We start from the raw sequence: 14,969 nt of genomic DNA, 5'->3' as shown, positions 1-14,969 counted from the left end.
CGCATTCTTTCCTCTTTTCCTGACAGTTATCAACATTTTAAGCTATCATTTTGTGTTTATTTCTTCATCGTCTGTGTACTCGTGCAGACTGTGAGGTCCAGTGTATGGCTGCTTTGCCTCATTGTATGGCGCACGGTGGATGCTGATATTTCTGTGAAATGTGTGAACTGCGTGCATATATGCATGGCTTATATAAACACCTACCCTGAGCACAGGATGACCATCTCACTGGTGACGAAGGGAGAACCCCTGGATTTACGCACAAATAATGTCCCAGCAAAGAGATGATACTTTCCCCAAACTCTGAAAACTTATCAGCATCTGGCTTCAAAAATGAGGTTGTCATCCAATCTGAAGGGAGCACGCAGCCGTGGTCCGTTCTCATGCCAGAATCCCATTCTCATTCCTTGTATTCCTTTCTGGCCAAGAAATATTGCAATAACTTCCTCACTGGGCACTTTGCCTCCAGTCTTACCTCTTCTAAATACACCTCAATAACTACTCCTAGGATCATCTTTCACTATATATCTGGTCACTCTACTTTGCTTTGAACCTTCCAACAGCTTAATCATTCAATTATTCGACAAACATTTTTGAAAGCCTATTTTAGGAGCCATTCTGGTGCTGGTGATAAAAGTAGAAAATAAGACAGACAAGATCTCCGTTCTCATGGAACTTACATTCTAAGGGAACCAGGATAAGGCCCTACCAGAAAAGTCCCAATGCCTTATCTTGGCATTCGGGCCGTTTATGTCGTTATGTCTTTCCTCCTCTTGTATCTCTGGACACCACTTTTCACTCACTCTCTACCCAGGTACACCTCAAGTGAGGATATGGAAGTTCAATGTGAAGGCGGGGGGGAGGTGCGCAAAAGATCTTATCCAAAGACATATAACCAGTAAGCATTCAAGGGAGGATTCAATCCATATGTGATGGCTCTTGTATGGTTCATGTATTAGGCACATAGCAGGGGCTCAAAAGCTACTTCTTGGTGGACTTATTTCACAGTCTCACATTTATTTTTCCTTCCTTTGACACCATCCCAGGATGGGGCATATTTCTTCTGGCTAACCCAAATGGCAGATCATAGAGTTTGCTTTCAAGGGTTCAATGACCAGGCCCAAGAGTAACTCTGTTCAATAGATAACCAGTGAGAGGGGTAGGTGGGGCTTGAGAGGGCTTTGTGAGCTGAGGAGACTCTGTGGGCTCCGAGTTTGTCATAGACTCCAGGGTTCCTGAGGTCTCTAAGGATTCTGTGAACTTTTGTAATTCCACGGATGATGGGGACTCCAGGTATGAATGTCGTTTTCACAGGCTTTGTCAGCTCCACTTTATCTTGCTTTTCCTGGAAGTTTAGGGCAATGGGTCCTGCAGGGCAGGGCAAAGAAAGAAGGATGTTGGAACCAGTCTAGAGGTGAGGTACCCAAAGCTGAAAAGGACAGAATTCTGTCCCTCCCTTTGAGCACAGAATTAAAGGCAGTGTGGAGCAGTGATTGGCTTCGCCTCTCATCAAAATCCCGTGGTTGGAGCTTGCAACACTGTCTTCTCCTGTTGATCCTTCCTCCCTGTGAATTCCCACCACCAGGAACCACCCGACTGCTCCCCAGACTCCCCTGGGAAGTTCTGCCTGACTTCTCCAGCGAGATTCAGTCCCTCCCTCCTCTGGGCAACCTTAACCCCCAGCTCAGCCCTGTTACTGTGAGGCTGCCTTCCCCACCAGCCTGGTTGCCCTGAGGGCAGGTCCTTTCTGAGATCCCAGCATTGCCCCACGTGGAGAATAGGAGATACTGCAGGAAATATTGGTGGAAATTAACAGATGCATGGTTTATCCACAAAGGGACACCAGCTCCTAGTGCAGGGTGTAAGGAGAGCAGCAGGGCACTTTGGTCCTAGAGAATCATAAAGAGTAAAGAATAGTGAGACCCAGCCACTCAGGTGCTGACCCTTCCAAGCCCTGCGGAGGATATGGGGTGCAGGGTAAATGAAGGAGTAACCTGGGCTTGGCCTGGTCTTCAAGCACTTTGGGCTGACCTGGGCCTCTGGCATCTACCCACTGTGCTGACTGCAGCCTGCCAAACAGAGACCAAACCCTTTGATTTCCACTCTGATGCTACAACTGCTGTTAGGGGTTCTCCCAACCCTCTTCTCAGTGGGGACTCTGTGTGTGTGTGTGTGTGTGTGTGTGTGTGTGTGTGTGTGTGTGTGTGCTTAATTTTCATCCTTCTTCTCCTCCCCGGGCGCTAGCACCATCATCTATAAGATGATTTGGAAGCACGTTCTGGCATTCTAGAAGTCCTGTAGGATTGAGGATGGTACTTCCTTTAAACACTGTATGTACCTCTTCTCATGGGTGTTAGGCCCATTACTCTGATAGACTGGATTCCAGACACATGGGGTACCCACCAATATCCGGCTCTCAGAAGATGGGGTGACTATGGATTTTTCTCGTTCCTCAGGCCTCAGAGACATCTCGGGTTCTTGGTGTGCTCTGACTTTAGGATTCTTTTCTGCTTTGATTGTTGCAATTTTCTTTGCCTGCTTCATTCTGATATGTTTCGCTCTAAGGAAACGAACTTCCTGATCAGTTCTGGCTCTCCACCCCACCATATGGGCTCTGGTCTTGATAGGAAGTGCTGGTTTAGAGCCTCAGCACGCTGCCAGCTTGCCGTGTGGTCTGGGGCAAGCCACGCAGCCTCTCTGGGAATTGCTTTCATACTCTGGACAATGGGGACACAATGCTTGGGGGCTCAGATGAGGTCAGCTGTGAAAGGGCTTTGCAAACTGTGAAGGATTCTTGTTGGTCTTTAAGTCCAGCTGACTATACTTTAAACATATCCCCCCACAGACTTCCTTGGTGGTCCAGTGGTTAAGACTCTGCACTTCCATTGCAGGGGGCATGGGTTCAATCCCTGGTCGGGGAACTAAGGTCCCACAGGCTGCATGGCACGGCCAAAAAAAAAGGAAAAGAAAAAGAAAAACCACATAGCCCCCAGTTTGCCCTGCCACCCTGCTCCTCTTCTTTCTCATCCTGATACACAGTTATTCCCAAGTCCCACCTCTCTGCCCCTCGTCACTTGCCAGGCTCAGGCCTGGCTTAGACCTCGGCACCAGCTTCCTGCCTGGCCTCAGGCCTCCAGCCTCTCCCTCTCTGGTCTGTGTCCCAACCCAAGTTCACGCCTTCCCTCCCAGCTGACTCTTCCCCCAGCTGAGGATCTGGGAAATCCACCCTTCTCACTCCAGGCTTCTGGCCAACATGTTCAGCCAAGTTCCAAGAGTTTTTACGAACCAACACGTAGAACCTTTTTCAACCTCATTTTTAGCCACTACTTGTCACTTTCAGTGGACCTGAGGTTGCACAAAGACACCGGGAATCCTTCAGACGTGCCCCTGGGGTCTGCGTACACTCCTTCCCACTGAATGAGAGAATGCTCAGCGCCGCTGCCACTTCGGACAGAGCCCTGGGGACTCTGCTGGCTTCTCCACTTCTCCTTCGCTTTCTCCGTTAGGAGAGTCTCTGAAAGCCTCGGCCCCTTGGGCCTCTTTCGTGGCTTAGTATAGTCCCCAACGGCCCTGGCTCGTGGGGACCGTGTTTGCTGCCAGACCCCGAGCTCCTCGAGGGCGGGGGTCCGTCCAGCCCCACAGCCAGAGTCTGGGGGTGGCAGGCTCCAGGAGAGGCTGACGGGTGAGTGTTAACCCCGGTACTCACGTGAGCGCGAGGAGGCAGAGGAAGAGCAGTGTCATCGCGATGGCTCCGTAGAAAACGCCCTGGATCAGTCCTTTCATGAAAGTCTGGGGAACCAAAGAACTCTTCCCTGGAAGTAGAGAGCGCGTGAGAAGGGCCTGTCCCCTGAGACCTCCCTGCTCCCTCCCCTGGCTCCAGGGCCCACCCTGCTCTTCCCCACCCGTCCCTGGGCCCCTCTACTGTCACCTGACGTCAGCAGGATGCTCAAGGCGTGGGTTCCCTTTTGGTTCCTGCCCTCACAGCGGAGGCTCGTGCCCACTTGGGGCTGCTCCGTCAGGCTGATGGTGCTGTTGGCCCAGGGGCCAAGCGTGGTGGAAGTCACCTGGAGGCCACCGTCCACGCCGTTCATACCCACGGGAGCGCCTCCCGTCCACCACCGCACGGAGGGCGTGGGGGTCCCATGGAAGGAACAGCTGCACTGCAGCGTCTTCTTCAAGGAACAAGAGGAATCGAGCAGCCTGGCGGGGGCTGTGGGGGGGGGGGGAGAGTCAGGAGTCGGCAAGGCAGCCTGATTCCCTCTGCGCTGCCCCCAGGACCCAGCCTTCTCCTTACTCCTGATTCACAGGGAGCTTCGGAAAGACTTTCTGGAAGCCCAGAGGAGTCGGGCCTCACAGACCAGTTGCCCTTCATTCTTTCTCCTCATCTGGCCTGCACCTGAATGCTCAACTTTCCAGACCAATGGCAAGGCAATCTCCTCAGGATCTATGACACATTGCCCGCGCTCCCTTATCTGCCCCCCAGCCCCAGGCTAGACTTCTCACCCTCAGCTTCTCTCTTCCTCCCATCCCCACCTCTGCCCCTTCCCAGCTCCACCTGTGATCAGATTTTCCCTCCGTCACTATCTGGATGCCGTTGGCCAGTCACTTCTCCTCTCTGCTCTTTCCTAGTCTGGAAAATAGGGATAGTCACTGAACCCGTATCATACTATCCTTGCTGTAAGAATGCATGCCCTAAGGTTTGCCGTGTTCCTGGCTCAATGCATGGCCAAGTACTACCCATTCAATAAACAGAACCCCTCTCTAGATTTTCTTCTTCCCAATCCCAGTGGCCGTTGACTGAGCATTAATCTTAAGCAAAGATTGTTATGCCAGTTTCTGAGGAAGAACATGTGAAACTGTCTCGCTCTACGTAGACTAGCTAGGACATGCTGCCCATTTGGTGAGATCATGGCTTGATAAGGGACAGTCACGCTCTTCAAGGTCTCCAGTAATGAGGACTCGGTCCTTAGTGCTTCCACGTGCTTTCTCATTGGAGTTGTTTGAAGTTACTGGAAGAAAGGGGTAATTTCCCCTGAACAGTAGCCCTCGATCTTGGACTTTTTATCTGGGTCACGTGTTGGTGGGGGGGATGAGGAATTTGCAGGGAATTGTGATGTAGGGCTTCTCCTCCACTGCTGTCCTCCAGATTATTCATTTTTACCATCTGGGGAAGCATGGCATGGAGAGCGACCAACAGACGCTGAAAAACTGACTAACCTTGGAGCTCCCAGCACGTGCTAGTGATATTCAGACTGCTCCTGTGCTCTCATCTCTTCAAACCCCCCTTACTGAGCTCCTACCCTGGCCCCCAACTCTACTCCCTGGCGGAGACCCCCCAGCCCTGCCAGAATCTGGCACACAGATGTCTAACCCACATCGATTACTTGGTACCCTACACCCTCAAGTCCTCTTTCGTCACATCAGTGCAGCCCAACCCAGCCCTGGCTCTGGGGCCTCGGCTTCCTCAGACCCCTCCAGCGCTGCCTCTCATCCCACTCACCCAGCCGGAGCCGGGGCGGCACCATCTGCGGCTGCAATGGTTCTCAGGAACAGGAGAGACCCCGGGCCTTCTGTTCTGGCTCCGAACAGAACCGTCTGGTTCAGAATGGGTGAGATGATGAGTAACTGAAAGAGGCTGTGGGGGCGGGGAGAGCAGAAAGTATTCTTAGCAAAGCCAGGGGCTTCTGCCTCTTTGGTCATCCGGAAGGCCTGTTCCCTCTGGGAAGCAGGAATTCTACGGGATGTGATGGTTGAGTGCCTGGGGAGAGGGTGCCACCACCACGATCCTCTGTGAGGCTCCAGTGCTGTGTCTCCTTTCTCCCCTAGTCTGTCACTCCCCACCCCAGCTCCCTTAGTAGGGTCTCAAGTACCAGGTCTTCAGGTTTTCTCCCAAAGCTAATGGGGATCCATGGAAGGGCTGGGTACCACAGAGGGACAGGATCAGGTCTGGATGTTTGCAATGTCCCATTGGGACCCATGTGAGAAATGGCTTGGAGGGGGAGTGACTGCAGGCCAGGTGGCCAGGGGAGAGACTGGTGTGGTGATCGGGGAAGAATGACCCACTTGAGCTGGTCCATGGGCTGTGAAGGATGGAGAGGATGGAACCGACTTAACATCTTTTGGGGGAAATAAAAATGGATAGGGGTTCTTACTGCTGATGGGAAGAGTTCCCAACTTCCTCGCTTTGTAGATGAGGTTGCCCACAACTTTTCCTCCCTCTTGCCTTATGTCCCCCTGTGCCTTTTCCAACATTTTCCAAATGTTCCCCTCTCCAAATTCCACCCTAAACGTACCTCTCTCATCACCCAAGTTTTCCCCCTTTTGCAGCTTTCCCTCTTGCAACTCTCCTCTGTCCACATTCAAATCCTACTTCAACTTCACAGCTGAGTTCGATGCCTCTTCCTCCTCCATGCAACCTTTCCTGATCGCCCTACCCAGTCAGAAGTGGGTAATTTCTCCCCTATCAGAATTATCAAGTGATTTTATCTGTTCTTTTCGGGGGAAGTAATTTTTTCCTCATGAGAGAGTTATTTGTTTTTGTGTATGTGCCAGACAGTAACCTACCCTGCTCTTCATTACTAGTAAATTCAACCTGTTTAGGGGTGCGATATTGCAAGCTAAAGCACTAATTTGGCCTCCTTTGCAGTTAAGGGGGTGCCATGTGACATTGTTTCAGTGGAAGTGAGCTGGGGAATCCTGGGAAAGTTTTGGCTTTCCTGATATTGTCCTTTTCTTCTTCCTGTCACTTCCTTCTTCTTCCTCCCTAGACTATGGATGTGATACTGGAGGTGGAGCAGCCATTTGGCAACCATGAGGTAACCATGAGGATGAAAGCCACTCATTAAGGATGTTTTGCCAGAACAACTCAAGAAGCTTAGTTCCCTGATGGTCTCGTGGAGCTGCTACGCCAACACTGCACAGCCCACCTCTGCACACCTTTTTTTTTTTTTAATTGAAGTATAGTTGATTTAATGTTAATGTCTGCTGTACAGCAAAGTGATTCAGTTGTACATATATATGCATTCTTTTTCATATTCTCTTCCAATATGGTTTATAAAAGGATATTGAATATAGTTCCCTGTGCTATATACAGTAGGACCCTGTTGTTTATCTATCCTATATATAATAGTTTGCATCTGCTGATCCCAGACTCCCAGTCCCTCCCTCCCCCACCCCCTCCCTCTTGGCAACCACAAGTCTGTTCTCTATGTCTGTGAGCCTGTTTCTGTTTTGTAGATAGGTTCATCTGTTTGCACATCTTCTTATATGAGGAAAATAAACTCTAATTTGGGTAGGTCACTCTAGTTAGGAAACTAATGAAATATCTCACTAGAGAATCTACCTGAGAGTGAGCTCTTTAAAAGAAAGCCCTATATCAAGTAGACCTTTGTGCCCTCTGCAGAGCTTGGAAGTGAACTTGTTTGATAGTCACTGATAAAATGTTTATGTCAATCTCACCTTTCTTGGGGCGTGCGGTGGTGGTGGGATGAATTGGGAGATTGGGATTGACATATATACACTAATATGTATAAAATAGATAACTAATAAGAACCTGCTGTATAAAAAATAAATAAAAATTTTAAAAAATCTCACCTTTCTTGAAACTATTCCTCTCCCGAGCCCCCCGCGTTTTTTGTTTTTTTTTTGGAAAGCACTGACTTCAGAACAGGAATCCTGGGTTTGAGTGCTGATTATGTAAGCCACGACACGGATTCATTGGGGAACCAGAGACAATTCCTTTTCCTTTCTGGGCCATTTCTGCAATAATTCTGCAGTAATTCCTGGGAAAGAGGCAGAATGAGAAAATACGTCTGGACGTGGCCTTCCTTATTAGCATTTTTATCAAACATTACCAAAGACATCATGGGTATTTCAGGTTCCAGAATTATTTTATGTCCTCAGACATAGGGGCGGTCTCAATTAAAGCCCAATAGCGGGACTTCCCTGGTGGTGCAGTGGTTAAGAACCCACCTGCCAATGCAGGGGACACAGGTTCAATCCCTGGTCCGGGAAGATCCCACATGCTGCGGAGCAACTAAGCCCGTGCACCACAACTACTGAGCCCGCGTGCCTAGAGCCCATGCTCTGCAACAAGAGAAGTCACCACAATGAGAAGCCCACGCACCGCAATGAAGAGTAGCCCCCGCTCGCCAAAACTAGAGAAAGCCCGTACGCAGCAACAAAGACCCAACGCAGCCAAAAAGAAAAAAAAAAAAAAAAAAAAGCCCAATAGCTGGCTAGTTGTCTCTCAAGTGGAAAATTTCCAGTATTTTTATGGGCAGGAGCTAGGAATAATCCCAGGTGTAGAATACAGTGTCCTCTAGAATCCAAATAAGCCAATCAAACACTGGGCTTCTAACATCTTTTTTCCACCAGATATCCTATACTTTTCAAATTAACAACCTGTGTGGGCTTGGGCAGTTTTATTGGTTCCTATTTATCAAGTTCAATCAATTTTGGTTGAAGGGAGGATTTACATGACTCCTGTTTAATAATACTAGGAAGGGGAAATGTTCCCTAGTCATACATGGTATCTATTTACATTCAGGTAAAGGAGGAGACACAGTGACTTCACATAAAATCTGTTCAGATGTTCCAAATTTCATGCAAACTCTCACCTTAATCCCATCAAACCTTGCATTCCCATAGCTTCCCAATCTAGCTATAATTCCCATTCAGACTCAACTACAGGTTTTAGAATCACAGTGCGTGGGGCTCCCGTGTTAAGGAGTCCCAGAAATATCTCTTCTCCATTTTAACACTAATGTGCATAACATATGGCTTTGAGTCCCCAGCTGGGAGTGGGGTTAAGGAACCCAGGCCCTCTTATCAGTCTTTATCTTGACTAGATTATGGGGCTATCACCTCAGGCGATTTGCAGTCAGATTTCTCATTGTCATTTCTGTCCTGTGGCTTTTTGAATTCCTCCAAACTAGGGTAAATGCTCCGCAGCTAGAGAAGCCACCACAATGAGAAGCCCGCACACCACAACAAAGAGTAGCCCCCGCTCGCTACAACTAGAGAAAGCCTGCACGCAGCAACAAAGACCCAATGCAGCCAAAAATAAATTAAAAAAAAAATTTTTTTTAATTGGTAACTTTTAACCTCCTGTAACTCATTATAGAACTGTTGTATTTCCATACCCTTGAGTGACCCTGGGACTACCCAGGAATCAAAGATTCATCACCTGTCCTCACATCCTTCCTTTTCCCAAATGATACGTTTCAGTGAGTTGTCTTTGTTCTAGCAGATTTCATATCTGATGCCACCAGCAAAGCTAGGAAACAGTCCACAAGATGCCCTCACTCCTGACAGCAACTGCAGATTTCAAGGGTCCCTAAAACCCCCTAATTTCTGATATCTATTGAAAATTTTGGGGCCCCCAAGACTACCCTCAGGCTTGATAATTCACCAGATGTACTCCCAGAATTCACTGAAAGCTGTTATAGTCATGGTTAGTGTTTTTTCGCATCTAAAGGGTACAGATTAGAACCTTGCCAAGGGAAGGAGCCCATAGAGCAGAGTCTGGGCAAGTTCCAACCAGAGAACTTCCTGTTTTCCTCTTCCTGAGGAGTCATAGACAGAGCAAACTAAATGTTCTGCTATTAATGTGTGACAACAGGCGCAGAAGATTGACAACCAGAGAAGCTCACCCAAACCCTGGGTCCAGAGTTTTTACCGTGCCTTTGTCACGTGCGCATGATTGCCTGCCCCCGTGGCTGATTTCATTCTCCCGCTCCTTCTGAAGGTGAGCTGATACCACAGGATCCAAAGACCCCACTGTAAATCACATTGTTAAACTATCTGGTGTGGCCAGACCCTGCCCTTAATCACAGTTTAAGACTATTCAGTGTGATGCCAGGTCCCCAGGCAAACAAAGACACTCCTTTCAGGCAGGACTTCTAAGGGTTTAGAGATTATATCTCCTGGAATCCAAGGGCAAAGGCCAGACCTCTCTTCAGGCTCTGTTAAATTCCTTACTCTACAGAATGATGTGTGCCTACTTCCAGGTAGCAGCTATTACTAGGTTTTAGTGGGAGATGTAGTTGGGGAAGGGGTACACAAGGGTTAGTGTTTTAAATTTTAAGCTGGATGACAGGTACGTGCTCTTGTTACACCATTTTTATACATTGCTATATGTCTGAAACATATCATAATATTTAAATGAAAATTTGATCATTTGTCATTTATGTAAAAGTTTTATATATGTGTATTACATGTAAATATGTATGCTCATATATAATGCTTATGTGCTCATATATAACATGTTCATAAATGAATAAAACAATGATCTAAAAAGATCCAAAATAAGCTGATGCCAGTACTTACCTGGGGGTAGAGCAGTGGTTAAGGAAAAAGGATTAATGAAAAGGTTAATGAAGAAGGATTTTCAGTTTTTATTACGTACATTTTGTGATTGATATATAAGTTCACATTCATGTATTACACTGGTGAACAAATTCTTTTCATAAAGATGGATTAGTAAGAGAAAAAAAAAAGAAAAAAGAAAGGATCACCTAATTAGACCATAACAAGATTTTAAAAATCTTTAACTTAAACTAATATATATTTATTGTTTACTATATGTCTGTCAATTTCACAAACACATCATCTCATTTACACCCCTGCCAAGAACCTGAGAGACAATATACAGAAACAATAGCCAGACTATATATGGCCCTCAAGCCTCAACTACATGGCACATACAACTCTGATCCCCGATTTCCAGCAACCAGTCCAAGAAGCCAAACCACACCGCTGTGGCAATTAGCCCAGAACAGTCGGAACTTGGTCAGTGAGCATCAGGTTCCTTATTATTTGCCCCTGCTTCCAGCTTAGAACCAACCAAAGGAAGCCAAACATGCTTCCCAATCCAACCACCTAAGGTGCTAACTGCCAGCTTCACCACGATCACCGTCATCTCTAGACACCTCTGAAACTCCTCCACTTTTTTTCGCTCTAAAGGTCTCCCATGACCCTGCCGGCCTTTGAGTCTGTGCCTAACGCAAAGGGCCGTGCTGGCTCTCTCACTATACCAAGCTCTGAATACATTGCCTGTGTGTTCTCATTTGAGTGGCCTTCGTTTATTTCCACAAACCCTGTGCAGTTAAGTCTTATGATTCCCTCTTCATAGAGGAGGAAACTGCAACTCAGAGAAATATGTGATTTTCTCAGAGTCACTGAGCAAATACGGTTAGAGATGGATTTAAAACTCAGGTTTCTCTTTCCCCACACCAACTATCAAGAGGGTAGAAATTTTATAAGCTCCCCACATTCTCTGGCCAATTGGCACTATGGGAAGGGTAGAAATTAATCTCAGACGTTTAATTTTTATTTATTTATTTATTTATTTATGGGTGTGTTGGGTCTTCGTTTCTGTGCGAGGGCTTTCTCTAGTTGCGGCGAGCGGGGGCCACTCTTCATCGCGGTGCGCGGGCCTCTCACTGTCGTGGCCTCTCTTGTTGCGGAGCACAGGCTCCAGACGCGCAGGTTCAGTAGTTGTGGTTCACGGGCCTAGTTGCTCCGCGGCATGTGGGATCTTCCCAGACCGGGGCTCGAACCCGTGTCCCCTGCATTGGCAGGCAGATTCTCAACCACTGCGCCACCAGGGAAGCCCCTTAAACGTTTAAACAACCTCACCCTCATCTCAGAAAAAGGAAAAAGTCAATCACCTAAAATCTAGGACACATGTCTCAGAGCCCAATAAAATCACGTTCAGGAGGAAATCAAGAATCAAAACCTCGGTGTCCGCTTTGACTACTCTTTTCTCTCACGCCCCACAGCCAATATGTCAGAAAATCCTGTTGGCACTGTTTTCAAAATATATTCCAAGTCTCACCACTTCTAGTCACCTGCACTGTGGCCACCCTGGTGCAAGCCACCATCCTCTCACTCAGATCGCTGCGATCATCTTCTCACTGGCTTGCCTGCTTTACCTGTGTCTCCCTGCATTCTATTCCGCCTCGTGGCAGCCGGAGGGATTCTAGCAACACCTTGGTAAGATCCTGCCCCTTTCTCCGCTCAGAACTCTCCCAACGGCTCTCCTCTCACTCGGAGTAAAAGGCAAAGTTCTGCACGATGTGGCCCTTTCCCTTGCCCTCTCTGATCTCACCTCCTGCCACTCTGCAGAGACTCTACATCAAAGAGCAGTCTGGCCCTCTCCTGAGCCTTTCTGGAGAAGCACATGCCTTTTTTTTTTTTTTTTTTTTTAAATAACAGCTTTATTGAGATATAATTCACATGCCATAAAATTCAGCCTTTTAAAGTTTATAATTCAGTGGTTCTTAGTATATTCATAAAATTGTGCAACCATCACCACTTTTGAATTTTAGAGCATTTTCAGCTCTCCCCTCAACCCACCCCCAAGACTCCAGTATTCATTACCAGCCACACCTTATTCTACTTTTTAAAGATTTTTTTTATTTTTAAAGTTTTTTTTTTTTTGCTATTCTGGATGCCTTGAATTTCCATATGAATTTTACGGTCAACGTGTCAATTTCTTAAAGAAGCAGGTCAGCTGGGATTTTTTTTTTTTTTTTTTTAATATTAGCTCAAGGGGGAAATTCCCTGGTGGCGCAGTGATTAAGAATCCGCCTGCCAGTGCAGGGGACACGGGTTCGAGCCCTGGCCCGGGAAGATCCCACATGCCACGGAGCAACTAAGCCCGCGAGCCACAACTACTGAAGCCCGTGCGCCTAGAGCAACAAGAGAAGCCACCGCGATGAGAAGTCTGTGCACTGCAAAGAAGAGTAGCCCACACTCGCCACAACTAGAGAAAGCCTGCACACAGCAACGAAGACCCAACGCAGCCGAAAATGAATAAATAAATAAATAAATTTATAATAACTAAATAACTAAATAAATATTAGCTCAAGGCCAATAGGGGGATGGGAAGCTTGGATCTGAATCTAGATAGTTGTCTCCAACCAGCTGGGATTTTGATGGGAACGTGTTGAATCAGCAGGTCAATTTCGGGAGTATTGTCTTTTCTTTAAATTAATTTTTATTGGAGTATAGTTGCTTTACAATGTTGTGTTAGTTTCTGCTGTACAACAAAGTGAATCAGCTATACGTGTAGATATATCCCCTCTTTTTTGGATTTCCTTCCCATTTAGGTCACCACAAAGCACTGAGTACAGTTCCCTGGAGAAACACATTGCCTTTGTGATGGCACTCTTTCATTCCTTCCTTCAGTTAACCAACATTTTTGAGCACCTCCTTTATGCCAGGCACTGTTTTAGGGTTTTGGCAGTAGACAAGGATGACACAACCCCTGTCCTCAATAAACAAGTTGACAGTGAGCATAATTTGATAGCTGTAAGCATGATGAAGAAAAAGAACCCAGGATAATAGGACAGAGAGTTATGGGATGGGGGACGATGGGGAAACAGTTTAGGTCGAGTGGTCAGAGAAGGTTTCTTTGAGGAAGTAACATCTGAGCAGAAACCTAGAGGGAGGAAAGCCATGCCAAGCTGGGGCAAGGAAAGCTGCAGGTCGAGGGAACAGCAACGGCAAGGCTTGAGGAGTTTAGCATGTTTAAGAGAAAAAAAATGTTAGCAGCTGAAGGGCAGTGGGAGAGGGGAGATTGGCATGAGACGAAGTCAGATAACGGGTGGAGTCAGCTCCTGTAAGCCATGAGGAGGAGAGTGAATGCAATTCCATTGGAGTATATTAAGAGGCATGACCATGAACTGATTAATTCGGTTTTTAGTGCCCTCTGGCTACCATGTGAAAAATGGACCACATCGGAGGCAAGAGTGGAAGCACAGAGACCATTGGGAAACTACTTCAGGCTGCCAGAAAAAGGTGATGATGGCTTGGCCCACGGTGGTAGCAGTGTAGATCTGGGAGTTATTGTATTGAGGATAGATTCTGGAATTAAAATGAGAAGATGAGTTGGTGAATTAGACACGGAGAGATGAGTGAAAGAAAAGACTCAAAAATGGGACTACCCTGGTGGTGCAGTGGTTTAAGGATCCGCCTGCCAATGCAGGGGACACGGGTTCGAGCCCTGGTCTAGGAAGATCCCACATGCCGCGGAGCAACTAAGTCCGTGCGCCACAACCACTGAGCCCGCGTGCTGCAACTACTGAAGCCTGCATGCCTAGAGCCCGTGCTCCACAACAAGAGGAGCCACAGCAATAAGAAGCCGACGCGCTGCAACGAAGAGTAGCCCCTGCTCGCCGCAACTAGAGTAAGCCCGCACGCAGCAACGAAGACCCAACGCAGCCAAAAATCAATCAATCAGTAAATTTATTTTTTTAAAAAAAAGACTCAAAGATGACTCAAGTTTTTCACCCAATCCACTGGGTGGATTTCATCTTATTGTAACTGACAGTTACTACGTCTGTCTCCCCCATCAAACTTTGAGCCCCCTGAGGAAATCACTGGGACTGAGTCACGCTGACTCTCCAGCACCCAGCACAGAGGCTGGAACATAGTAAGTGTCCAATAAATACTGCTGGTGAAAGAACAGTTTTGAATTGGGAGTTGAGTTTTAGTTGTGGTTCTGCCGAGAATTACATTTTTTACAAATAGTTTTAGAAATTGAAATATAATGGACACACCATATAATTACATATAATTATTACCCTTTTAAACTGTGTGATTCAGGAGTTGTCGGTATATTCACAAAAATGTGCAAGCATCACCATGATCAAATTCCAGGACATTGTCATCACCCCAAATGAAACGAAAAGAAACACAGTATCCGTTAACATGCAGTCCCCATTTCCCCTAAGCCCCACCCCCATCCCCATCCTCCAGTCTTAAGCAACCACTGAGCTACTTTCTGTATCTGTGTGTTTGCCTATTCTGGACATTTAGCATAAAGGAGATGATGCAATATGTGGTCTTTTGTGTCTGGCTTCTTTCATCAGCATGATGTTTTCAAGGTTCATTCATCTTGAATCAGTACTCCTTTCATTACTATGGATGAACAGCATTCCGTTGCACGGATAGACCACATT

General features: G+C 47.1%; 1 protein-coding gene across 1 annotated transcript; it reads right to left on the bottom strand.

Annotated features, from left to right (window-relative positions):
- Positions 1 to 342: 342 nt before the first annotated feature.
- On the bottom strand, positions 343 to 5,525 carry SIGLECL1 (SIGLEC family like 1). The gene is made up of 6 exons (XM_068527167.1): positions 5,501 to 5,525; positions 3,929 to 4,210; positions 3,707 to 3,812; positions 2,404 to 2,560; positions 1,313 to 1,345; positions 343 to 351 (listed from the first exon to the last, which is right to left on the bottom strand). Exons 1-6 carry the CDS (start codon positions 5,523 to 5,525, stop codon positions 343 to 345), a joined length of 612 nt encoding a protein of 203 aa, XP_068383268.1.
- Positions 5,526 to 14,969: the final 9,444 nt, after the last annotated feature.

This window comes from Eschrichtius robustus, chromosome 19 (genome assembly GCF_028021215.1).
Source record: "Eschrichtius robustus isolate mEscRob2 chromosome 19, mEscRob2.pri, whole genome shotgun sequence".
Taxonomy (NCBI): Eukaryota; Metazoa; Chordata; class Mammalia; order Artiodactyla; family Eschrichtiidae; genus Eschrichtius; species Eschrichtius robustus.
Note: the sequence above shows the minus strand (reverse complement) of the source record. Positions and strands in the feature narration are given on the sequence as shown.

Excerpts from the sequence above, each read along its gene's own strand:
- SIGLECL1 (XM_068527167.1), bottom strand. The coding sequence starts at position 5,525 with ATGGTGCCGCCCCGGCTCCGGCTGG. Across the intron at positions 4,211-5,500 it reads GCCGCCCCGGCTCCGGCTGG|CCCCCGCCAGGCTGCTCGAT; the intron begins GTGAGTGGGATG and ends CCCCCCCCACAG. Across the intron at positions 3,813-3,928 it reads GAGCATCCTGCTGACGTCAG|GGAAGAGTTCTTTGGTTCCC; the intron begins GTGACAGTAGAG and ends CTCTACTTCCAG.